At 42.8% G+C, this 25,581-nt stretch overlaps 1 protein-coding gene across 3 annotated transcripts; it reads right to left on the minus strand.

Moving 5' to 3' along the window:
* Positions 1 to 992: 992 nt before the first annotated feature.
* Positions 993 to 25,264, minus strand: GIN1 (gypsy retrotransposon integrase 1). 3 transcript variants are annotated; one of them, XM_066614805.1, is made up of 8 exons: positions 25,168 to 25,264; positions 12,378 to 12,518; positions 11,317 to 11,510; positions 9,380 to 9,685; positions 6,589 to 6,774; positions 6,155 to 6,325; positions 4,062 to 4,350; positions 993 to 1,560 (listed from the first exon to the last, which is right to left on the minus strand). In XM_066614805.1, the coding sequence occupies exons 2-8, from the start codon at positions 12,514 to 12,516 to the stop codon at positions 1,277 to 1,279; spliced, it is 1,569 nt and encodes a 522-aa protein (XP_066470902.1). In that variant the 5' UTR covers positions 12,517 to 12,518; positions 25,168 to 25,264; the 3' UTR covers positions 993 to 1,276. The 3 variants fall into 3 exon arrangements, with proteins under 3 accessions (XP_066470902.1, XP_066470901.1, XP_066470903.1); XM_066614804.1 differs by having other exon boundaries at positions 25,091 to 25,264; XM_066614806.1 differs by having other exon boundaries at positions 1,331 to 1,560; positions 4,195 to 4,350; positions 25,091 to 25,264.
* Between the last annotated feature and the right edge of the window lie 317 nt (positions 25,265 to 25,581).

Raw genomic sequence — 25,581 nt, forward strand, 5'->3', positions numbered from 1 at the left:
TGTTCAGCTTGGAGCGCGTGGCTGGCAGGTGTGTTGGGCGCAGGGGCCATGTTCCCCTAATAAGCTCCTGTTCCCCTCCTCAATGTGTTCAAAGAATACAAGAAGGGTTGTACAGGGTTACAGCATGACCTGCATATAGTTACTTCAGACATTGTTTCACCAGAGCTTCTCCATACCACCTCCCCAAAGTACTAAGGTTTACAGTTTATTAGGCAAGCTTATTCTGCCTTCAGAATAGTACACGTCACACTGACAGAGGCCATTGGCCTGTTGAGCCCGGCGCTGTCAACTCTGATGTGTAGCAGTTTTCTAAGATGTCAAGAACAAGGTTTTCCAGCTTTCTAGGTTTGTTGAATATTTTCTGGAAGACAATAGCAGGGATTGAATCCAGGATAGTCTACATACAAAGCTCTACCATTAAGCTATGTCCACCTGGCATGAAACATGCTCAATAGGATGTTGTGTTCTATCTGATGAGGTATCAGACTGCTGAGAGTTTATCAGAATGCTTGTTACTTAGACCTCAAACCAATTCCACAGAAATATTTCACCATAGCTTCTTTATACCTTTATAGCAGTGTTTCTTAACCTTTGAGGGAGTTTTACTCCCACAGTAAGTTCTTGTGGGGGAGGGGCTAGGCCAGTGCATGATCCCCAGGATTGCATTGCTAAAGGGGGTTGCTTTGCACTTACTTTGAATAATGTAGGGCTGCTAGAGGCTGCAGGAGGTGCGGGAAGCCCTGTGCAGCCCTCTGCAGCACTCCCTGAGGCTTGGAATGTTCACTAAAAGCATGCGCAAAGCATCTCCTGCAGTGCTTTGCTCCTGCTATTAGTGAACATTCCAAGCCTCGGGGAGCGCTGTGGAGGGCTGCGCAGGGTTCCCCGCACCTCCTGCAGCCTGCTGCAGCACTACATCATTCAAAGTAAGTGCAAAGCACACCCCCCCCTCACTCCCCTTAGCAATGCAATCTTTGGAAACACATGGCTGCCTCCCTCCCCTTCCCCCACCCCTTAAAGGGACGGGGAAGCGTTACACAAACTGGTGGGTTGTGACCCAACAGTTTGAGAACTATTGCTTTATAGGGTTCACCATAGCTTTTTTATACCCATGATGTGTGGCTTATAAAGGCATGTATTATTGTAAAGTGTTCAACAACAAGGCCATTGTTTTACAAGTAGTCACTTAGCTGAACCTGAAACAGTTCAATGCATTCAGTCTTAGAAATGGAAACGGGCTAGTTAGAGTTCAGCATCATTAGATGAAGCTTTCCTGTATTTAAGTAACCTCCATCTTATTTTGGAGAGTCCAGTAAGCTGCAGGCCAGTGCTCTGGATTCATAGTAACCGACTCAGCAGAGTCTGGATTTGTAAATTCTGACTGAGGACTACTTTTACATTCCAGAAATATGTGATCCTTTTTCAGCAGGGCATCATTAGGGGCAGGCATAGGAGATCCTTTTGCAGGGAAGATCTCTTGTAGACTCTTCTCAGTGGATGATTCAGATGAACCAACATAGTCATGGTCAACCACAATAGCACTTTGCCAAATGTAGCTGCTGTCTGAAATAGGCAAATGCATCTTGATTAATTGTCATTTTAACCCAACTTGGAACTTTAGTAGAAAGGAGAGTTACTGTCTGCTTACCTAGTATGCAGACAAGAAAGTTAATTGGATGGAAAATGGGGAGCCAACTCCACCTTATACCTCTGAATGAATGCAGGAGAGGGAAATCATAGAGATGTAGTAACATCAGCCTACTTTCATCTCTTCCCTACTTTACGAAGATATTTTAGCAGGCCTTGAACATTCCCACAAAGAGATGAGAAAGAGTTACAAACAATGGGTAGGAGGAAGCCCCCCACCAGAGAGCCCAAATAATCAAGGAGGAGGCTGCAACTTTGCTGAAGGCTTATGCTGTGCCAGGTCTGCTTTACACTGAATGCTTATTATTATTATTATAATATCAATATATAGATTATATATAAACATTCACTTCTTCTCCTTTTTTTTCTTTCTACATATTCCACAGGCCTTTGCATACTAGTTAGCATTAGTTAATAGGGCTATTTGGTTGTAGTGGAATTGGTACAGCTAGGAGTACAATCCTAAGCGGCCGCCTAATGGTGGCGCACCTCCTGCACTGGCACCAACTGCCATAAAGCAGTGACTGCAAGTCACATAAGGTGCTCCATCACCGCGTGCACCTCCCCACCTGCTTCTCCCATCACTCACTGGAGCAGGTAAGTCAGCAGGAGAGGGTGGTGGGATGGCGGAATGGGGGTGGGGAGGGGGTAGGGCAGAATTCTTCCCTTACCTAGAAGAGACCTCTTGGACCGCCCCTCCCCCAAGATTCATTGGTTACTTTTTTACATCACTGTATGGGCAGGGGAGGGGGAGTAATGGATAGAATTGGGCTATATGTTATCCAAATGTAAAAGCCTACATTTAGCTTTCTAAACAAGAGGTTCTTTTTAAAAGCAAGATACAGTTAACTGATGCATTGCCTTCAAAATACAAGTAATTCTTATTCTGTGATTCAGATCTTCAAATTACACAGCTGTTGGCTCCATTCTAAACATCCTCTGTGATTCAATGGTAGTTTAAAGGAAATGAAACGGCACTGAAGAAAATGAAATTGCTGATCTTATCTCGCCTAGATTGGAGATGGAAATTAAATATTTCAATTACCTTCCCTCTTCTAGGACCAAAAAAGAAAAGCAATCTCCAGAATGTTTATTGACGTCATAGAGGATATTCATCCTCTGAACAAATGAACGAAATATTTGAGGAGAAAAGTACTCTGTACAGGTGCTTTAAACAATATCAAAATAATTCAACTACTCCTTATTCACTAACCAGATTAGGCAGAATTTGTTTAAGTCAGAAATATTCCAAAATCCCATTTTGAACTGAGCAAGAATTCACATTGCCTCCGATGATTATATAAAACAATACAAAAACTATACACACAAAGTTTCATCAAGAAGATTATTATTCCCTTCATTGTACAAGCAGCTACACTGTAATAAAAACCTATTTGAATAATAGTAGATTAATGTCTTAATTGGAACCAACTAAAATAATAACAAAATAAAAAACAGCAAAGTCTAGACTCCTACAGGACTTTTCATTGGGCAGATGCTAAGCAAAAGAAGAAGGAAAAAGAGGGCCTGTTATGGAGCCACAAGAATTTGCAGCCTGTAAAATCCAAAGATGAGGATTTTCTTGCAAGTTTCTTTTAAACTTGAACAGCTTCTGCGTGGTGTGAGATACACAGCACTGTTGGAAATAGGGGCTGTAAGTAAATTAGCAGTTTACCTCAGAATGCCATGTGCAAGGGAGTGGCAACAGGATGCAGGTCTCTTATTGACTTGCGTGCTCCCTGAGGCATCAGGTGGGCCACTGTGAGATACAGGAAGCTGAACTAGATGGGCCTTTGGCCTGATCCAGCGGGGCTCTTCTTGTGTTTTTATGTTTTATTTTCTTATTTCAGTTCAGTCTCCAGTGTTAAGTTAAAAGCAACAAGTTATTTCCATCAGGAAACAACACATACCTATGATTACGTGAGAGATTTCAGAAAATCATTTTGCTTGTTTTTAGTTCTTTTCTCCATGTGCATCCTTTTGGGGGCAGTAAGAGCAGAATACTTTTCTCAAAGTCACTGGGACGATTAGTGGTGTACTTTTCTTAAATCTTTTCTTTTCTTAAATCACAGCACACTCCCCCTGTTAGTACAGTAGGTGTTCTGCAAGTCAGAACACTTGAAACAGGGATAGACAGATAACTAATGTAGCTCTGTATATTTGGAAAAGGGCCTCCAGGTTTGAAGGGCAATGAAACCTTGATTTCTGAAGCTAGATCAGCTCACTCATTTCCCCCCCCCCCAATATTTCCTAGCATGTATCTACACTTGAAAGGAGCAACTGCAGCTTAGGGCAGTACAGAGACACAAGACTAGGGAACATCAAATTGCGATTTTATCCATGGTTCTTCACTTTCTATTCCTTTCTTTGACAAGAGAAAAATAAATTCATTTTGTAGAATCAGAAACGGCATTCACCTTGTTCATGTGATCCTCTAATATATGGTTTAAGATGAGATATTTTGATGGGTCTTTTGAGTCTTAAACCTGAGACATCTCTTAATATTGCACAGTCATTATCTGTGATGTAGTCTATAATACAAGGACCAACCCATTCTGATTGGAAATGGCCATCTTTCCACCAGTTTTTCTTTTGTCTAAGAACTTCATGCCCAACTTTAAGGAGAAACGGATTCAACTGCTTTGACTTTTTCTTCTCATGTACTTTGTTCCCACTCTGCTGTTCCACTGGCATATTTTTCAGGTTCTAAGAAGAAAAACAACATTCACCACAGCTGTTGATCTAAGATTGTGCAGTTCTGCAGAATGCTGTACTTTTTTTAAAGCATCCACTTTCTATAAGCCAAATGGCATTGGACCTCCATCCAGCCCTTCACAAAGGGCTGATGGGGCCCAAGAGGGGAAAAGGAAGAAGGAAAAGAAAGACCATAGAGGACCAAGGAAGAAGACTGGGAAGAGAAGAGAGCTCAGAAGTGTGAAAGAGGAGGGAGAAAAAGTGCAAAATACAAGATACAGGTTAAGGGCAGAAATGGAACAGAAAAAGAAGGAAGAGGAAAGATCCCCAACTCTCACAAGGGAATGGCTTGACCCAGGGTGGACTCACCCCACACCACTCCAGAGGCCAGGATATAAAGGACTGAGTGCACCCTGTCAGGCAAGCCTCTCCCAGTGTCAGGAAGTGATGGACGGGGTAAGGTGAAAATGTCTTCTGGGCCGGAGAACCCAAGGTTTTATGTGGGCATGTCTCTAGCAGTGGACAGGACCTGCCAAAGCAGATCGAGGAGCCCTCATGGCTTACCAGGTCACTTGGATAATAATAATAATAATAATAATAATAATAATAATAATAATAATAATAATACTGCTATTTATATACTGCCTTTCCCCACTCTACGCTATTACCTACACTATCCCCACTCACCCCTATGGACTTGGGGGTTCCATGTATCCACCTTACCCCGACAAAGGGAGTCAAAATGACAGAACATGTGCTATTTGAGCCAGGACATCTTGACAAAGAATACCTATCTAAGCCCTCATGATATGGAGCTTCTCCTTTGGAATGAGGAAGAGATGGGAGATCCAACCATAGGCACCTGAGCCTTTTATAAAATTAAATATTTGCAGTGGTAAAAAGATAAGTTTTAAAAAGAAGAAAAGATTTTTAAAAATGCTCAAATGCCATTAAACTAATCACAAATTGAAAGTTAAACAAATGATTTCATGTGTCAATTAATCTAGATAAACCTGAGTTAACACCACCACTTTAGTCTTAGAAAATGATAGTTGAATACCAAGGCCCATTGGAACATGTGTACCTTGTGTACCTACATATGTATCTTGCATAATGTCAGCCTATCACATTATAAATCTGACCTGCTACCTAGGTTGTCATAATCTATGGCTGATTGTAAAAGCCAGCTACCTAACAGACATCTAGAAGTTTGAAACTAGAGACAATAGGTCTCTGTGTTCATTTGCAAGGCTGCTGTAGTTGAACAGGTGGTGTTATTCATTTTATGACCCATGAAGCAAACTGTTGTGTGAACTGAAAAATAGAACTGTTTGCTTATGATAGTATGGGTGCTCTCTCTCTCTACGTATACTGAACATGGCCGATTATCCTATATTCAAAATGAAGTACTCCAAATAAATTCACTCAGACCTCGCTTATAAGTTCTCAAGTTTGTCTCTATGTTCATTTGCATGATTAATCTTCCTAAGAAGCAAATCTGGTGTTGTGTTGAATAATCCAACACCCTTAAACTATAAGCAAATGAACCTTTGCTCATATATTTGGGAGGCTGAGAGAAACATTATTCCAACACATTGTTTCTATTTTTGAGAAGCATTCAGTCCTCTTTATCTCTAAAAGCTTAGAGAGTGAATAAAAAAGCAAACGTAGATGCAAAGAATACCTGCAAAATTCACACTGAAGAAACAGTGTTACTCTGATATATAGATACAATGCAAAGATCCTCTTTCAATCCATTATAAATATTCACTGGAACTTGTAACAGTCTACAGCCTTTTTTCTGAGAACTGTTTACCTGGCAACTTGAAGATGTCCTTTTCTGCAGTGTAGTCTCAGCTTGTTTAATTGCAATCAGAATTCTGGTGAACATGCTGTCATCTTTTCCTTTTTGAATCACATTCAGAGTTGAAGGCATATACGGATTCCGATTAAACATTTGGAAAAATGGTGTGTTCTGCTCTGTTTCCTATTTCAAAAGGTTAAAAACACATGCTTTGTAGTTATGACACTCTTGAAACTACAGAATGCTCATCTTCTATTCACACAATGGTGCCCAGGCAGTGTCAGCACTTGATTAGGCTATAGGGCAATGACACCCCACTCACTCTCTGATATGACATGAGGAGTTACTACTGGTGCTGACAGTTTGGGGTCAACCTGTTCTGGTGGAGTTCCAAGATGAGTGTGGACATTCTGATGCCTTCTAATACCACCCTTCCTCATACATACCGAATGAATCAAGTTGAAAGCATATGCAATAGCTGGCAAGTGATCATCCCAGTCTTTTGCATGTTCCATGCAGTAATTGAGAAGGAACGATCTGATTGTCTCACCAATTTCATTTGCACGATCAGTTTGAGAATATGATATTATTAATTCTCTTGTCCCAAAGAGTTCAAACAGCTCACAGTTGACCTTTACAAACAAAACAAAACGATCTTGATATCAGCTATTTTTTTTACTATGGCAACTTAAAGCTGCCTTTTGCACTGCTATTATTATTATTATTATTATTATTATTATTAAACACACAAGCTATAACTGATATAACCAATATTTTATTAACACAAAAGTGCCCTATAGAAGCTTATATGCAGTTATAATTCTTGTATACCTGATTCTTAAGGCATGTATTTAATAGTCACTACAGGCAGCTCTCGATTTTTGCAGCAGTTAAATCTCAACCTTGCATATATCAAAAACGCACAAATGAAGAGTGGCTTTCCCATAGAGAATCATGGAATCAACATGGGTTAAGGTAACAGTCTGTGAATGCTCACTTTAACGAACAGCACTTACAGAAAGAGGTCCCTGATGACAATGGCTCACTAGCTCAAACAATCAGTTTTGGTGTGTGGGGGGATGACTTTTTGTATGTATTCTTATGCCTCAAGAATGAGTCTCCTGCTCCCAGCTCCTCTTCCTCCCACTCCTCCTTAAAGCTCTGAAACCTCCCATGCTCTTACTTGAATCCTGAAGACACTTCACAAAGCTATCATGATCTCTGGCGGCTAGGTCTGGCTTTGCCACGTCATTCTATTTCTGTGAGTTTTTGTTTCCAATGTCATCTTGCTGGCTGGCTGGCAGGCATGGACTCTGTCTGCCTCCGATTCAAGGCAGAGTCCATTCTAGAAAGGTATATCCATTCCAGCCTGCCTTCCTGCCAGCCAGGACTGGAGGGAAAAAACTCACAAGTGGCAGAGAGATGCGATGCTGCAACCAAAGTCTGGAGAGCTGAGTGAAGTCCTTCCAAGTAGGAGCATGTAAGGGTTCATGATTTAGAGGCACAGTGCGGGAAGAGGAGACTCATTTAAAAACAAGTCAAAAGGTTCTCCCAGCACCAAACCATGTTATTTTAAATACAAGTCTGTGCAAATCAAACTATTGGTATTAATTTTTCAATTACGTTGTTTCAAAAATGAGTAAAATAAGTCAGTGCAAATCAAGAGTTACCACTATTTATTACTTTTTTATACTTTTAAAAATATTTTCATAACTCTAAAAAAGCACTTTGTTCAACTACACCTATTAACGCAAATGTCCATTCATACAGATAATGGACAGAAGTGTGCACTCCTAGGAAGTTTCAACAACTGAAATTATTATTATTATTCCCCCTCTAGTACTGTATAAGTAGTAAAACTATACAGCATGAACATGAATAATTCTTGTGACAGTTCTGTTGGTTTGACACAGAGTCACGGTGATGCCATAGACTTGCGGTAAGTGCTGCAGTAACTACCACAGATACTCGCCTATAAGGTGAGAAATTTCTATCAATAAATCAAGCTTAGATTGTCTCCTCGTCCTGTGAGACAGTCAGGGCTGTTCAGGTGTGTTCTGGGAGCCAGGAGAAGTGGCACACAGTACTACAGAAACAGTGGTGTGGCTCGGATTCTTTCCCCCCTTTCAATCAGGCTCCAGGGCAAGTTGCAGCTCCTCCTCACAAGCATCATTCCCTAAGTTTTACCTCTGACCTATCCAAGGGTCATGGAATATTCCATATTTTTGGCTGCAGACCTACCCTCAACTTATCTGTGATTGCCTTATGGGTGAGTGTCTCTGGTAATTCACACATAGGTCTTCTGAGATCTTTTGAACTATTCAAACATGTAAAGTTAACATAAGCATAGTAGTGAACCAATTCTGCTCTTTTGGACAGAAAAAGGATAAAGCATGTATGGAGATTCCAAATGCAGCAAAAGTTGCAATATCTGGTATCTCCAGACTCAATGAGCTGTTGGACATCACAATTTTCCAGATATTAGAATGTCTTATTGGTTTAGGTGTCAGTTTCACTGGGGGTACTGTCAGCTTCACTGAAGAACCACTAGGAATGCTTCCAAGAGGCTTCTGTAGTTGTCAGCCCTTATACCATTCTCCCTCCTCTAGTCCTTCCTTCCTGGGGCTCCTGTGTTGATATGTTTTTGGTGTTATCTATAATCCCTTGAAAAAAGAGTTTCTCTAAAGTACAGAAAGATCTACAATGATGATTAGATTAGATTTCATTTTTGTAACCAATAAAGTAGATTTAAATCTAGAAAAGCTGATGCTTTAAACCAGCGATTTTCAACCAGTGTGCCGCAGCAATTGGTGTGCTGCAAATGGTCCGAAGGTGTGCCATGAGTATTTGGGGGAGGCTCATATATTAGTAGGTTCATTGGGGATGTGAGCCCCCCCCCCCAGCAGCATGGTGTGCCTTGAGAATTGTCAGAAAACTGATGGTGTGCCTTGAGAAGTTTAGCACCTTGTCAATGTGCCATGAGATGGGAAAGGTTAAAAATTGAGACTTTAAACAGTGTAAAGGTGTCTGGACCCATTCGCCACCTCCCCCCCCCCCACCGCTCCACTGAATCTCCCTTTTGAGATACAAAGTACAAAATTACTTACTTTACTCACTCACTCAAAAAAAGGCATTTTGAAAACATATCTGGATAGTATCCCTATGGCTTTCCCCCTCCCCCCAATCCAAAATTATTAAGCACACTTTTCCCCAGGAAAACTCTACTGCCTGCCTTACCTGATGAACAAACTCTTCTCCCTGATCTATAGCTATTTTCTGAGGTGGTCCATATGAGAAAGATGTGTTGACAATTGCCCTAGCCACTTCAGCTGCTGAAAGGTCATACAGTGGCAAAACCACAACCCACTTGGTGAAGACATCTGTCAGGAGGATGACATATACATGGTTTCTATCGGTAGCATCAAAAGGCCCCATTAGATCTATAGTAACTACAGTCCAGGGCTCCTCTGCCTTAATGGCATGACATTTGGGGGCCACGACAGTTGTATTCTTTGCTACCTGGCAGTGCTGGCAAGCATACACCTGGGACAAAAGGCATGAAAACAGGTGTTAACATTAATTTGTATCAGTATTACATTCATTTTGTATTATTAATATTGGCAAAAAGATATTCCAGTACACTCTATTATTCTAAACAGAGACTTAAGACTCCAGCAGCATGTATGGTGTCTTAAATTGAAAGTATAATGACTAGTAGCTATAAATATCCAGCAGATCCTTAGCTAGAATTATAGTAAACAAAAAAAAAATTCAACTAGCAGTGTCCCACTAGGCATTGGTCTAGTCCCACCATCAAGGGAAGCTTTCATTTATCTGTTGAAAGCAGATAAAGGACCAACACAGCTGTTAAAGATTAGCTCAGCCAGAATAACTCCAGCATATATCACCTTGACATCCTATCAAGCCCCTCAGGCTAACACAAAGGAGACTGTTGGTTGGCAGGCATTATGCCACTTTAGCACTCTGTTCTGAACAAGTTATTCAGTCACAGTTACACACTATCAACTTACTCGAAAGAGTAGGGATGCAGCTACAGGTACAAATAGTAGGCTCAAACATTGTATATGAACTGCTTTATTCACCATGCCTGCTTGACATATCATAGGGAGCACGATGACACCCAAAAAAGGATGTCTGTGTACAGAATCAGTCAGTGGATCTACAGCCTCTGCAGGCAGGGCTGGTGCTCCATTCTAAACAGTCTACAAACTTTTTAGCACCAGAACCCACTTTTTAAAACAACACTATAGAGGACCCACCTAAGTTTATGAGACTGAAAAAGAAAGAAGATCTAGAAAGGAATAATATTTTTATTTATTTACAAAAATCTTGATCCATTTCCTGTAATGAGGCAGCCCTAATGAACTTTAACGAATTCTCCTTCCTTTCCCATGTGTCCCTCCAAAAATAAAAAACACAAATCATTGGGAGTTTTTTTTTTTTAAATTCTTTATTAGGGGGGCATCAACTACGTCCATCCCACTTTATCTCCCTATATTTACACAAGCTTGCAAAAACGAGAATTTTACTTACTAGATGAATTCCTGTTCCTGATAAAGGTAGGACATTCTGAACTTTCTGGGAAAGTACCTGGCACAAATTGCAGGAGCTCAGCTCTTTGCAGGGCAATTAGAAGCTATCTGATTTTTAATAACCTAAGGGCTTGAGGCAATTTGTTATCTGATATTTCCATCTCCCCTGTTTTCATTGGAGGCTCTGCTCAGTACTACATGTCCTATCAAAAACTGGGTCACAACCCACAGTTTGGGAGCCCCTGGTCTACACAGAAACACAATATTCCAGGTAGCTGTTGGTCTACCTGTTGACAATATTGCTGGCCATACCACTTCAAAGTCAATATTTTAAAAATCACTTTTTTTTTTACATCATGCCAGTGCAGTCTCCAGCATAAGACATCCTTGCACTTACTTACTTGTTCAGGAAGTCAGGTGTTCACTTTGTTCCTTGTACCTTCCACCCACTGAGAAAAAAACATCTGTTTATCCATGCAAAAAAAAAAAATGCTCTCCATCTTTATTTGATATGAATATCAAATCATGCAAAGAAAAATTTAAATTTACATAGCTAGCTAATACTATCACAGAGGAGATCTCATTTAGCACAGACAAAAGATTATGTCACTTTGCTCATACCCACTGTTTCACATCGTTGGTCACTGATGTCCAATAATACTGAGATTCAACCAGGGTCAGTGTCCTCGATATGCCATGATGAGTGCCTGCAGGATTTTCATGACATTTTTCTAAGACTTTTCTCTTCTCTTCATCAGAAACAATTACCAGGCGCATTTGCCTCCTGTCCTTTCCCACATAGAACAGTTTATTGTCTAAAAGGAAACATTTAAATAAATGGTGTCATTTCACACTATTTAGAGCAGTTTGGATTGTTCAAGATCAGCATACCTGCTCAAGGCAGACAGGACAAATTTATTCTGAAACAGAAATATTAAATTCAGTTTACTGCCTAGTACTGTGGGAAGGATTATTTGTAGCAGAATTTTACACTGGTAGAATTTGGATTTTAAAAACTCAGATTTTATTATTTCAAAAGAAGGGCAAGTTTATAATTATCATGCTGATTAATTATATTTGAAAAATGGACCACAGTTCTGCACAGAGTCAAGTGTTTTAAGCCCACTGATTTCTGGGGGGATTTCTGGGCCACTAAGAGCTACCTGTAACTCTTCTCTGTCCTCCAGAAGTGATATTACCCACATTAATCTAAAATTTTTATCTGTTCGTGCTAGAACACGGTTCCTTGCCAAAAGTATCAAATTTTACTTGAATCAGAATGACGTATTTAAATGTATAATATTAGCAATTTTAGAAATTGTGTGGGGAAAAATTAACTGCTTTCCAATTTGAAAATAAAGCATTGGAACTAGGTCCCACAATGTGTTTTAATCCATGGCTTGAAGACACTCACAAAATTTCTAATTATATTTTAGACTCATCCAGCCACGAAAGCCTTAGTGTGTTTGAAAAATAATTAGTTTTCCAAATGTAGAATCTATTCTCTTTGGAAGAGAACATCAACCAATTTTATTTTGCAAATGTACAAAGATGTCTCTAAGATTTTGCATACGTCAAGCATCAGCTGAACCAATACTGGGTGACCATGTGTGAACATGGCATTATAAGCTGTTAAGCAAAGCACACTGTAGTGCCATAAAGTCCCAAGGTCATGATTTTACCTTTGAAAACAAACTTTTTGGCTGCTCTTCTTATTCCACTCCTTTCACTTGCTAATGTAGTAGGGTGATAGCCACCTGTCTGTTTGTAATATGAAATCTGTTTCAGATGAAGCCCGCCATTCTTGCCGCTACGGACCATTGCTGTTCAGAAAAAATAATCATAAATTACATTACTATTCATGTTAAAGTGCACATATATGCAAAATTAACTATAAGAGAAAAAACATACATATATACATAAAACCTTTATTGGCAAAGATAAATGAAATGTAATAAGAAAACACAACGAACAAGCAGACAAAAATTAAGTACAACAGTCATAATCATCCATTACCCCACCACCCCGCTCACCATAAAGTGACAGAATTCTGTCCTGCCAATGCCCCAGAGATAAAGTTAGCAACCTTGTCAAGAGAGTCCGCTTCCAATATGGATAGAAGAGCTTAACTGAATCCTCCCAACCCTGCAAATTTGTCATCTGCAGTGCCATCTTAGATCATGTTTAATATTAACAGTAAGGGTCAGTGTCCAATTAGAGAGGAGTTCCTGGGCAAAGCCCTTTGCAGAGACTCTCATGTCACTCTGTTGTGTGCCTCCCCCCTGGTGCCCTATTAGCTTTCTAAGAGCTGGGTATGGAGAAGATGGGGCCCAGTGGCCACATCAGGCACAACTGCTTATCCCCCTCTTCCATGGTACACAGAATGCTAATCAGTCAGCCAATGTGTTTTTCCTTCCAGAGAAGCATGCTTGCCAGCTGCTTAGATTTCCTGGTGAAGGGTACCATGGTGGGAGGAGGATTTATCTCCCTCCAAACATAGCAGCAGCCACCATACTAGTGCTTTCTCCATTTGCTCATTTAGAAATGTCCCACTCTACCTAGCAAGAAGGGCAACGCCATGTAGCAGATCGAAAATGCCACCTAGCAATAAAAGACTGTTGGAAAGATTTCAATACATCCATAAAAAATGAAATTGTATAATTATGCCCAGAGAGCAAATAAGAAACTAGGTAAAGCACATAACCTAGGAAAGAGAGGGAGAATTTGAGGAAGCAGGATCAAAAAGTGAAGCACCACCAGCTGGGAATAGGGAAATGGAGGCTGTCTACCCATTCAGCTACAGCCCGTCTTTAGGGCCATATTTTCATACCCAGGAAAAATACGTATGGGTGTCTCACTAGTTGAAGCCACAGTGACACATCTCACATGGTTGGTGAATAAGAATAGAGGTATTATTAGAGAGCATTTTTCAAGTTTCAATGACCACATAATGCATATTACTATGCATCATTCTGAGTGTGTTTCACATATATTAGCTTGATGGAACCCTTACAAGTCCTGTGAGGTATGCCTTATTATCCCCACACTGCAGCCCAACAGCTGAAGCTGAGAGGGAGTGGCTTGCATGATGGGAATTCATAGCATAGATGAAAGCTGAACTGGGAAAGTCCTGTCCTGCAGTCAAACTTTCAACAGCTCCCAGAGCTGAGTTTTCGAAAGAGATGCAGTGTGCACAATTTGTTTTTTTATGTGGCTAAACATTTTGCCTTGCATCCTTCAACTTTGTTCAAAGTTCATTTTAAAAGCATGACCCAGCACAACACAGCAAGCAATTACAGTTTGAGTTGTCATACTGTTTTGTCATGGTAGCAGACAAGAACAAGTGCTTTCAGATTATCATATACAGGTCCAGCCTATTTATACACGGATTTTTTATACACGGATGGATTTTTGACTCAACACAAATAGCCCCTGCAAATGAGAAGGAATGCATTGATCCCTGGAGAAGGGGAAAAATGCATCCCTTTAAAATCAGTTTAAAAAACTGAACAGTCTTTTAACAATAGCCTCCTTAATGAGAGAGAGGGGCAGCTGGCTGACAATCCATCAATCCTTCTCTCTCCAGTGGACCCCTCCCTTCCCCCTTAGCACTTGAAAGAAAGGTGATCACTTTTCATTGGTGAAGGGTGGGACTGAGTGAAGCGCTTGGAGGATGACTGATTGATGGATTGTCTTCTTAATGACTCTTATCTTACATCACAAAAGTCAGTAAGGTTGTTTTTAAATCACAGGAGAAAAGAAACTTTGTTTTTTAAATTGATTTGCTATAGTGTGTTTTTTTGCCATCCATGTGAGTGGAACGGACACGCAAATAATGAGGCTCAACCTGTATGTTATATAAATTTAAGTTATATAAAGTTTCAGGCAGTGCAGGATGCAATTAAACAAAAACATATAATGAATTCCAACTCAAACTATTATTATGAAACTCAGACTATGCACTGAGCAGTGCTGCTGTATGTGATGTTAAATGCAAAGATTTGAGATATTTTAAAGTGGCTGAATGCTGCAGTATACCGCAGCAAAACAGGAGCTTATGTTGGACTCAGATTCTCTGAACCTACAGTTTAGTATTTAATGCTGTGAGCACTGAGCATAAGGAAGGGACCATACCACTTCCTTTGCATAGCACCTGCTTTAAATTCACTAAGTACCAGATATTCCTGGCATTTCCAAGAACAGCTAGGAAAGACCTCCATCTGAAGCCTGGGAGAACTACGGTCAGTCAGCATAGTCAATACTGACCTATTGACTAAGACAAACTGTCCTAGAAGGAGGCAGCTTCATATGAACCAGAACAAACTGATAATTTAATCTTAAGCAAATGATGCTGGATCTATGCTAGGCTTGTTCCCAATGGTGCATATATGCAACAGTGATCAAATGTGTACACCTGTGGGTTGGACAGAAATGTGTTAATTCAGGTTTGTAACTTCAAAAAAAAAAAAGCTCCTAAATTTACATTTTAGTATATACAAAAGAGTGGTATAATATCTACTTTGATGCAACATACAGAAAGATTGTACCTGTATATTCACAATAGGTAACATTCACAAGAAAATGTTTATGTACTGTACTGCAAGTCCCAAGAACTTGAAGGCTCTCCTACAGAGACTCAATCATAAAGCGTTTAACAAGAACTGTAATGGACATGCATCTAAATCTGCCTTATGAACACATACCAAATCTAACAGAGGGAAGTTCCAGAGTATCGTGGCTCTTCCTTCCACCTTGAATCGATCAAACATCTCTCATTAACCCATTTCTGCCCAGCCCACAGATGTACACATTTGATCCCTGTTGCATATATGCAATGTTGGGCAAAAATGACTTTAATCTATGGTACATGAGTGGGCTTAGGGGGGCCCATGAACCAGGGACCAAAAAAAAGTGTGCAAGTGCACACATTTTGGGGAAAGGGTATCCACTGTTTCAGAGTTACTTAGATAAACTTTCTATCTTTTAGAGGAGGGTCTGGGCCAGCTGCTCACTACTGTGAAGGTAGTTTGTTCTATAACACTGATGGGCTCCAGGAAATCTCACAAGATCTGCAAACCTCTGTTGCCTGATCTTTTTATGTCTTTTATTTAGATGTATGATATGCAATACACATGGGCATGATGCTGGTTGGTTGGCTGCCATGAAAGCGTGACCCAGGTCAGTAATTTTGGAGTTGGACTGACAGGCTAAGAGGAGGGGCATACTTTCAATTTGTTAGAACAAATACCCACCCTCTGACTTGAAGTAGTTAGCAGTGCAAAAGAAGGGTTGCCACCTTAACTGCCCTCACAGACTCCACTTCCATGGATAAACTCAATCAAGGAACCTTCACTAATTGAGCCACTGACCTACAGAACTTGCTACTGCACCTTTGGTAAGGTTTAAAGCAACAACAGCACCCATTTAAGGCAGGGATGAGTAAGGAATGGCCATCAAGTCACAAAAGAAGGTTGCTTGATTTCTTCAATGCTTTGCATCTGACTCAGCACGAATAGATAGGTAATCTTGATGCTTGGTAAAGTCTAGCCATCAACCCACAAAGTCACTTCTATTATCCCACCCTGTGTGCAGTCAAATTGACAACATACTTAGCTCCTCTATCATGTTCCTTTTGTGAGAGCGTGTGAAAGTTTAGTCCAGCGGTGTCAAACATAAGGCCCGGGGGACCGGATGCGGCCCTTGAAAGCTTTTTATTCGGCCCTCAGGCTCTCAGTTTCTGAGCAATGCTGAGGTGTTACTGCTGAAAGTGCAGTCCACATGAAGATTAGGCTGTCCCTTATCTTGAAATATGATCAAGATTTACATGTTTTCTCTTCCGTCATTTGCAGCTAAGTGAGAAAAAGTGTTTATTTTTGGTTATGTCATATTTAATGACCTCACTTTCTGTCTAATGACATCACTTTCGGTCCTCAGCAGACATGATGAACGCTATTCGGCCCTCTGTATGAAACGGGTTTGACACCCCTGGTTTAGTCAGTTTTCAGCACTGCATTGCTTTTTATTTTTGACTCATCTTCCCGGTATTATATTATTATCACCACAATAAAGTTATCATTTATTTATTTCATTTAAAGTTCATTTATTTCATTTATTTCATTTAAAGTTATCATTTATGTCGTAAGAGGCGACTAAACAGCCACCGGGTAGATGGGACTCGTCAGCCTAGGAAGGCAGCTCATCTAAGAGAAGGAAACTCTGACCTCAAACCTCCACTGCCTTGTGGCTACATCCAGTTCTGGAAAAGGCTTCAGGAGTCAACCTCGAGGCAAAATCAGGAGCCGGAGTCCCTTAGGCAGTTCATGGCTGAACACAGTCACGTTCTGGCAACTCCTGCGACGCCGCTGGAACCAACCGTATTGGCTTCTGCCTTTCCATTGGACCATTCCAGCGACGTGGAGAGGGGGGATTTGCTGCATGGGTAACAGCCTATCCTCCATACCTTCTTTACCCAGGCTTCGCGCACTGGAGAGGACACTCCAACTTCGCCATACGGCGTCGGCACAACACGGGAAGCAGCAGTTTACCGGTTATAAGTCTTTGCTCGATTGGCGTAGAGCATGATGCCAGGGGCTGCTTCCGACGGTGGGAGAGATCATTGCATCTCATTGGGCAGCTACCGCCCGCCTTAAGCTGGGCAGTCCCCAGCCAGTAAGGTGTTGCCTCGCCACGGTCCGTTAACCTCATGGGGTGCGTGGGGTTTAGGGTGAAAACCGACAAGCGGATCGACAACTCTGCACCATGCAACAGAAAACAGAAAACTACTGCCCTAAAGCTGGGCACCTGGAACGTTAGGACAATAACACCTGGCTTCTCTGATGACCTGCAAGAAATAGACGACGCACGCAAAACAGCTGTCATCGACATGGAGCTGAGCAGACTGCAGATGGACATCGTCGCCCTTCAAGAGACTAGGCTGCCAGATTCCGGATCTGTCAAGGAGAGAAATTTCTCATTTTTCTGGCAGGGAAAACCACCAAACGAAACCAGGGAACATGGCGTTGGCTTTGCGGTCAGAAATACCCTGCTGAAATCCATCATCCCACCTACTGTGGGAAGTGAAAGAATTTTGTCCCTGCAGCTCCAGTCATCAGCAGGACCTATCACTCTCATCAGTGCTTATGCACCGACTCTGTCGTCTCCAGCAGAAGCCAAAGACAAATTCTATGATGACCTGGCCACCACTGTCAAGAAAATCCCTGTAAAAGAGCCATTGTTCATCCTCGGCGATTTCAATGCTAGAGTTGGTGCTGATAACAGTTCATGGCCCACTTGCTTAGGTCAGTTTGGCACTGGGAGGATGAACGAAAATGGCCAACGCCTGCTAGAGTTTTGCTGTCATCACGGTCTCTGTGTCAGCAACACGTTCTTCAACACAAAGCCCCAACATAGAGTCTCTTGGAGACATCCAAGATCAAAGCACTGGCACCAGCTCGACCTGATCCTCACCAGACGCTCCAGCCTTCCCAGCATCAAGGTCACACGCAGTTATCATGGTGCTGCCTGCGACACTGACCACTCCCTGGTGTGCAGCAGAGTGAAACTGCAAACAAAGCGACTGTATCACACGAAAAAGGAAGGAAGACCTCGCATTGATACCAGCAAGACCCGGGATCAGAGAAAAGTGGAGGAATTTGCACAAGCGCTTGAGGAATCTCTTCCAGGCCCGGCTGACGCAAACGCATCCAACAGATGGGAACATTTCAAGAATACCGTTTACAACACCGCCTTGTCCATATTCGGCAAGAAGACCAACAAGGCGGCAGACTGGTTTGAAGCCCACTCTGAGGAGCTGACACCAGTCATTGAGGAAAAGAGGAGAGCTCAAGCAGCATACAAGGCCTGTCCCAGTGAGCGCAACCTGCAGGTCCTCCGAACTGCTCGCAGCAAAGTCCAACAGACTGCCAGGAGATGTGCTAACGACTACTGGCTCCAGCTCTGTTCCGAGATACAGATAGCAGCTGACACGGGCAACATCAAGGGGCTGTATGATGGTATCAAGTAGGCCCTAGGTCCAACACAGAAGAAAATTGCCCCTCTGAAGTCTGCCACAGGCGAGGTCATCCAGGATTGGGCGCAGCAGATGGAACGCTGGGTGCAGCACTACTCTGAGCTATATTCCAGAGAAAATGTAGTCACCGAAGAAGCACTGAACAACATTGAGTGCCTGCCTGTGCTGGAAGAGCTTGACAGTGAACCAACCCTAGAAGAACTTCACGTGGCCCTGGACTCACTTGCCTTTGGCAAGGCACCTGGAAAAGACAGCATCCCTGCTGAAGTCCTAAAATGCTGCAAAGAGATCATCGTCACTGAGCTGCATGAAATCCTCTGTCTCTGCTGGAGAGAAGGTGGAGTACCTCAAGACATGAGGGATGCAAACATCATCACGCTGTACAAGAACAAAGGTGACAGGGGTGACTGCAACAACTACCGCGGCATCTCTCTCCTTAGCATTGTAGGAAAGCTGTTTGCCCGAGTTGTACTAAAGAGGCTCCAGGTACTTGCAGAGAGCGTCTATCCAGAATCGCAGTGTGGATTCCGAGCCAACAGGTCCACCACTGATATGGTATTCTCCCTTAGACAACTGCAGGAGAAATGCAGGGAACAACGACAGCCACTCTTTATAGCCTTCATAGATCTCACAAAGGCTTTCGACCTGGTCAGCAGAGACGGCCTCTTCAAGATTCTCCCCAAGATCGGATGTCCACCCAGGCTCCTCAGCATCATCAGATCTTTCCACAAGGACATGAAGGGCACTGTTGTCTTCGATGGCTCCACATCAGACCCTTTTGACATCCGAAGCGGAGTGAAGCAGGGCTGTGTTCTTGCACCAACCTTGTTTGGGATTTTCTTCGCTGTCCTGCTGAAGCAGGCCTTTGGAACTGCAACAGAAGGCATCTATCTCCGGACCAGATCAGACGGAAAGCTCTTCAACCTCTCCAGACTGAGAGCAAAATCCAAAGTCCAGCTGAAATGTCTGCGTGACCTCCTCTTTGCCGACGATGCAGCTGTCACTACCCACTCTGCCAAAGATCTCCAGCAGCTCATGGATCGTTTTAGCAAGGCCTGCCAAGATTTTGGACTGACAATCAGCCTGAAGAAAACACAGGTCATGGTTCAGGATGTGGACTCACCTCCCTGCATTACAATCTCTGAGCATGAACTGGAGGTTGTCCATGACTTTGTGTACCTTGGCTCAACGATCTCCGACACTCAATCTCTCGATACCGAGCTAAACAAGCGCATCGGTAAAGCAGCTACCACGTTTTCCAGACTCACAAAGAGAGTCTGGTCCAACAAGAAGCTGATGGAACATACCAAGATCCAGGTCTACAGAGCTTGCGTCCTGAGTACACTTCTGTACTGCAGCGAGTCATGGACTCTTCGCTCACAACAGGAGAGGAAACTGAGCGCTTTCCACATGCGCTGCCTCCGACGCATCCTTGGCATCACCTGGCAGGACAAAGTTCCAAACAACACAGTCCTGGAACGTGCTGGAATCCCTAGCATGTATTCACTGCTGAAACAGAGACGCCTGCGTTGGCTTGGTCATGTCGTGAGAATGGATGATGGCCAGATCCCAAAGGATCTCCTCTATGGAGAACTTGTGCAAGGAAAGCACCCTACAGGTAGACCACAGCTGCGATACAAGGACATCTGCAAGAGGGATCTGAAGGCCTTAGGGATGGACCTCAACAAGTGGGAAACCCTGGCCTCTGAGCAGCCCGCTTGGAGGCAGGCTGTGCAGCATGGCCTTTCCCAGTTTGAAGAGACACTTTGCCAACAGTCTGAGACTAAGAGGCAAAGAAGGAAGGCCCATAGCCAGGGAGACAGACCAGGGACAGACTGCACTTGCTCCCGGTGTGGAAGGGATTGTCACTCCCGAGTTGGCCTTTTCAGCCACACTAGACGCTGTGCCAGAACCACCTTTCAGAGCACGATACCATAGTCTTTCGAGACTGAAGGTTGCCAATACAAAAAAAAGTTATCATTGTTGCACTTTCGCCCTCATCTCTCTCTTCCTTCTCTGCCCAACCACTGAGCTATGCCACTGGCCACTATACACAGTCCCAGTACAAACAATAGATTTATTCTGTGCACACATAATCTTTAATCTGTACATGCATTCTGTAAAGCGCTTCCAGTAACAAGCGTATACATACAGAAAAATAAATGTGAACAAATAACTTAAAGCAGTGGTTCCCAACCTTGGCAGTGCAACCCCCCAGAGAACTGGAAACAAGCCACTACCCTCTTAACAGGGGTGGCAATGTGGGATGACATTTGAATGGTGGCGATGACACCTCCACAATCTTGCCGCTGCTGCAAGAAAGGGTTTTTTCTACATATCTAGGGGTCACTATGGCCCCTTGGATCAGCTGAAGCCTCTGTTTTGATCCTTTTTAGTGGGGGGGGGGCTGCCTTCTGGAGCATTTGTTGAGCTCCAGCTCCATCAGATCAGGACCATTCTGGTGGCTTCATATTCCCCTTTGCCTGACCTGACTACTAGCCAAGGCACGTTTGCTTACTTGTGAGTAAATGCAACCGTGAGGCTTAGTTTCACTTTCCATAAGGCCCAATGCATTTGTCTGCTTGGAGGAAGGGACTTCCTTCTCAGGTGCTTTTGGGGGCTGCATTCATTGGATCAGGATCATTCTGGTGTCGTTGGATTCCTCTCAGCCTGCCCTTTCGGATGGACTAAGGCAAGTTTGCCTACTCGTGGGTAAACACGCGATACGGCTCACTTTCACTTTCCATAGGGATCCATGCATTTTTTGTTCTCCAGTTTTTTGGCCATAACTTTTGATAGAAAGGACATATTTTGCTCAGGTTTTTTACATTGCATTCCACTCGAAAGTCTGCATCTAACTGTATATAACATGATGGGGTTACTCCTAACCACCACGATTTTAGCGTGTCACCCCCCCAGTGCATGTCACCCCCCATGCAGTCACCCGGTGCAGCCCGTATCCCCCCCGCACCTCCCTAGCGATGCCACTGGATCCAGGTAGAGTAACCTCTCTGCCAACCCTTGCTAATTGGTTAAGAGGCACTTTTTCATATGAGTGTTCCTCTTTTATCTAGCAGGGGGAGAGTACCTGGCCCTCCTCACCCCAGTAGTGTCTTTTCTAGTGGCTGTCTGCTGGTGTTTTGCATCTTTTAGATTGTGAGTCCTTTTGGGACAGGGAGCCAATAGTCATTTGATTTTTCTCTGTAAACTGCTTTGTGATCTTTTGTTGAAAAGCGGTATATAAATACTGTTAACAAAATTAATAAATAACCCACTTTGACCCTGGCTCTAACCTGCGTTTGTCAGTTTTCCTAATTATAAACCCTTCAATTTACCCTACACAAGTTACAGGAGCAAATACCACACTGCTAACTGCGAAGGGCTACTGAGTATTAATTTGGAGGAAACAGTATTCATAACTAAATGAAGGAAATGCACATTTTAATGAAGACTACTACATTGGTCAAGAAACACAAATACTGTATGTAAAGCATACAAGTCAGCAGCTAGGAAGGAAAGCACAACAAGGTTCCTTCCTTGCACTTAATTTCCTGTACTTCCATGGATTAATTTGAAAGGTGACAATTATTTCATCGTCATAGTAGTCATTTCAAACTGTGCAATTAATTACTGTTTCACAGCTAATTATATGCTCTGTTTTTACAGTTGTAGCTTTTTTCTAATTTTTAAATTTATGTATCACATTTAACAATAATCTCATTTTATAATTCATTGGAAAGCATTTATTTTTATCTCACCTTTTTATCAGAGCTCACAAGACAACTTCATTAAATTAAAGTAAGTTTGGTTTTTTAACTATAAGGGCAGTATATACCTTTTAAAACTTTAAAAGGGAATAACTGCAGCACAACAGAAAAAAATGAAGACAAGCATGATGAAACTGAAATAAAAGCCAGATTTTTGCAAAGGAGCACCAAAACAAAACAAAGAATAAATAGAATGAATATAAAACAATGATCACTTTTCAAAGCAAGCGAAGAACATACATGACTGAAGTTAGAGCTACTTCACATGAAAAGCAGATATACTAGAACAATTCATAAATTATCATTATTTCATAGCACTTCCTAAAAAATGTTTGGAAATTTTTCAGAATCAAAATGAAAAAGTCACATTTGCTCATCATACAGAATACGCACAAATGGACATAAAAACACATAGCGTTCACAGCTGAAGTTGCCATTGCCCCACATAAGAGGTGTGCAGACAACAGCTAGTTGGGAGAGGCAGAAGCTTGGCACACTGCATTATGTATGGAGACTTCACAGGTTCACAGACCAGTTGTGACCAGCAGAAAGTTAATCAGTGCAGCTGAAATATCAGTTCTTTTTTCTGAAAAGACACCTTACAGTCTCTATATTATCTTAATGCTGTTTGGCAGGCAATTCCTTTGACTTTCATTTTTTTTAAAAAGCAGGATAATATTTAAAAAATTGCAAGATAACCCTGGGGGAAAAATACATATTGAATAGAAACCCATCTTCAGTTCCTTATGGATATAAACCTGTTTCATGATGTACCCACTGAAATGGGGAAAAGCAATTGTGGAGAGTTTTATTTCTTTTCTCCTAGCACAGAAACCATTTTAAGGGCAAATTAAAAACAAAACAAAAACAACAAAACAGGTGACCTAAATTATCTTCAGTAACTAACAACTCATTTATGTAGCATAGTTATTCCATTCAATAATGGAGAACTTTCCATTCAAAACTTTTAATTATATAATCCATAATTAGTGCAGAATGCAGCGAGTGGTTATGGACCCACACGATATGACTCTGCTGGAACACTGCTTCAGTAGCTACACTGGCTGCCCATCTGTTTCTAGTCTCAAATCAAGGTGCTAGTTCTAACCTTTAAGGGGCTCCATGATTTGTGTCCAGGCTACCTGAAAGACTGCCTTCTTCCCTACATTCCAGCTCGCACTCTTAGGTCATCCGAGGGGCCTCTTCTACAAGTGTCATCTCTGCCCCAAGTAAGAAGAGTGGCAGCTCGCAGGCAAACCTTCTCTGTAGTGGTACCGCAACTATGGAATATCCTCCCAGGGGAACTAAGAACTATTCCGTCCCTCCTGGCTTTTTGTTGAGGGCTCAAAACACACCTGTTTCACCTGGCATTTGACTGCTGAGTGGATACTAGCCCTCTGTGCCTCTGAAATACTGCTGTGACTTGACGGCTTCCCTGGACCAATTTGTTTCCCATTGGCTCAATGATATTTGTCAGATTTTGCTCCATTTTGGTTTACATTTCAATATGTAATGTCAAAATTGATGTTCACAGCCATTTTCAACCACTGTGGTATGGCACAGTAGTGTACCGCAAATGGTCTGCAGGTGTGCTATGGGAGTTTGGGGGAGGGTCATTTGGGGAGTTTGGAGGAGGGAGTTTGGGAGTAGGGCCGAGGGATGTGACCCCTCACTGATAGCATAGTGCACCTTGTCCATGGTAAAAAGAAACTGATGGTGTGTGTTGACAACTTTAGCACCTTCTCAGTGTGCCATGAGAGGGAAAATGTTGAAAATCACTGTCTGATGTTTTTCTTTTTTACCGGATATTTTGTATTTTATAATAAAGTACAGAATATACTCATACTTTGATACTTCATTATAAAGCAGCTATTTTCAGCCTTTTTCATTGTGCATTGCAATGTCAAGGTGCTAAAATGATCAAGGAACAGCATCAGTTTTTTGACAATTGGCAAGGCACACCCTGTGCTGCCTGTAGGGGGCTCACATCACCCAATGGTCCTGCTAATAAATAACCTTCCCCCAAACCTTCCTGGGGCACATCTGTGGACCCACTCGCAGCACGCTGGTTGAAAATCGCTGTTATAAAGCTTTGTAAGCCATCTTGGGCATTTGCTTTGGCAAGGTAGGAATTATATATCTATATCTATCTTATTATAATGATATATTATATTTTCTCATATATGTGTGTGTGTGTGATGTAAGTATGTAATATATGACTAATATAAGTTATATGTCATATATGTGATATATAATATCACATTATATATATACACACACACACACACTACCCTGAGCTGTATCTAACATATGTATACATTCGTATATATACATACATACACACACACGCTATAACCTGACAGTCAGATTCTTCTCATGCAGAATCCAGTGGCGCCCCTACAGCTGCATCAGCACCACCTTCTGTCCTCGTTTCCACCCGGGGGGGTGGGGCCAGTGCCTGCGGGTTCTACTGCTGGGGGGGCAGTGTCTGCGGGTTCAGAGCCGCCCCTACGAGCTGCGGCCCCTACGGCCACTGCCAGCACGGCGTCGCAAAGAGCGTGGACACGCCGCCCGCAGGCGAAGGACGAGGCTCGCTCACCTCTGTGCCGCTCCCACCGCGCCTCCACTACTAGTCCGCGAAGCCCGCACCGCTTCCCGCACACTCCCCTTTCTCACCAAGGGCGCCCGTTCACGGTCCCGCGGGAGCGTGAGATTGGAGTGGGGCTTCTCTCCCCCCCGCGACTCTTTTCTCCCTAAGAACGTCGCCCTCCCCACTCCGGGACTTTTGTGGCGCTGACGGAAGTGACGACAGGCGGCACAGAGCTGGAAAGGCGAGAGTGCCTCTGCCCCAGACTGGCAACCGGTAGCTGACAGCTGCAGCCCTGCATGCACGCCTTGCGCGGAGCGGGGCCCTTTGCACACCTGGGCGGTGGTGTAGCTGCAGGGGGCTGGGAGAACCGTATGGCTCCGTTTTGCCCCCCCCGCCGGGAATGGCTCCGAAGGGAGCGGCCGCTCGCCTACCCCTGCCAGGCTGAGTGCGCCGCCCCCTCCAGCTACGCCACCGCACCTGGGGGCTCTCTCTGAGCAGAC

The sequence above is a fragment of the Tiliqua scincoides genome, chromosome 2, assembly GCF_035046505.1.
Source record: "Tiliqua scincoides isolate rTilSci1 chromosome 2, rTilSci1.hap2, whole genome shotgun sequence".
Lineage (NCBI taxonomy): Eukaryota > Metazoa > Chordata > Lepidosauria > Squamata > Scincidae > Tiliqua > Tiliqua scincoides.

Bases quoted from the DNA above. Each gene is read 5' to 3' on its own strand.
- GIN1 (XM_066614805.1), bottom strand. From the start codon at position 12,516: ATGGTCCGTAGCGGCAAGAATGGCGGGCTTCATCTGAAACAGATTTCA. The intron at 11,511-12,377 runs GTAAAATCATGA...GTTTCCTTTTAG, and splicing joins CAAAAAGTTTGTTTTCAAAG to ACAATAAACTGTTCTATGTG. The intron at 9,686-11,316 runs GTATGAGCAAAG...CTTTTGTCCCAG, and splicing joins CCAACGATGTGAAACAGTGG to GTGTATGCTTGCCAGCACTG.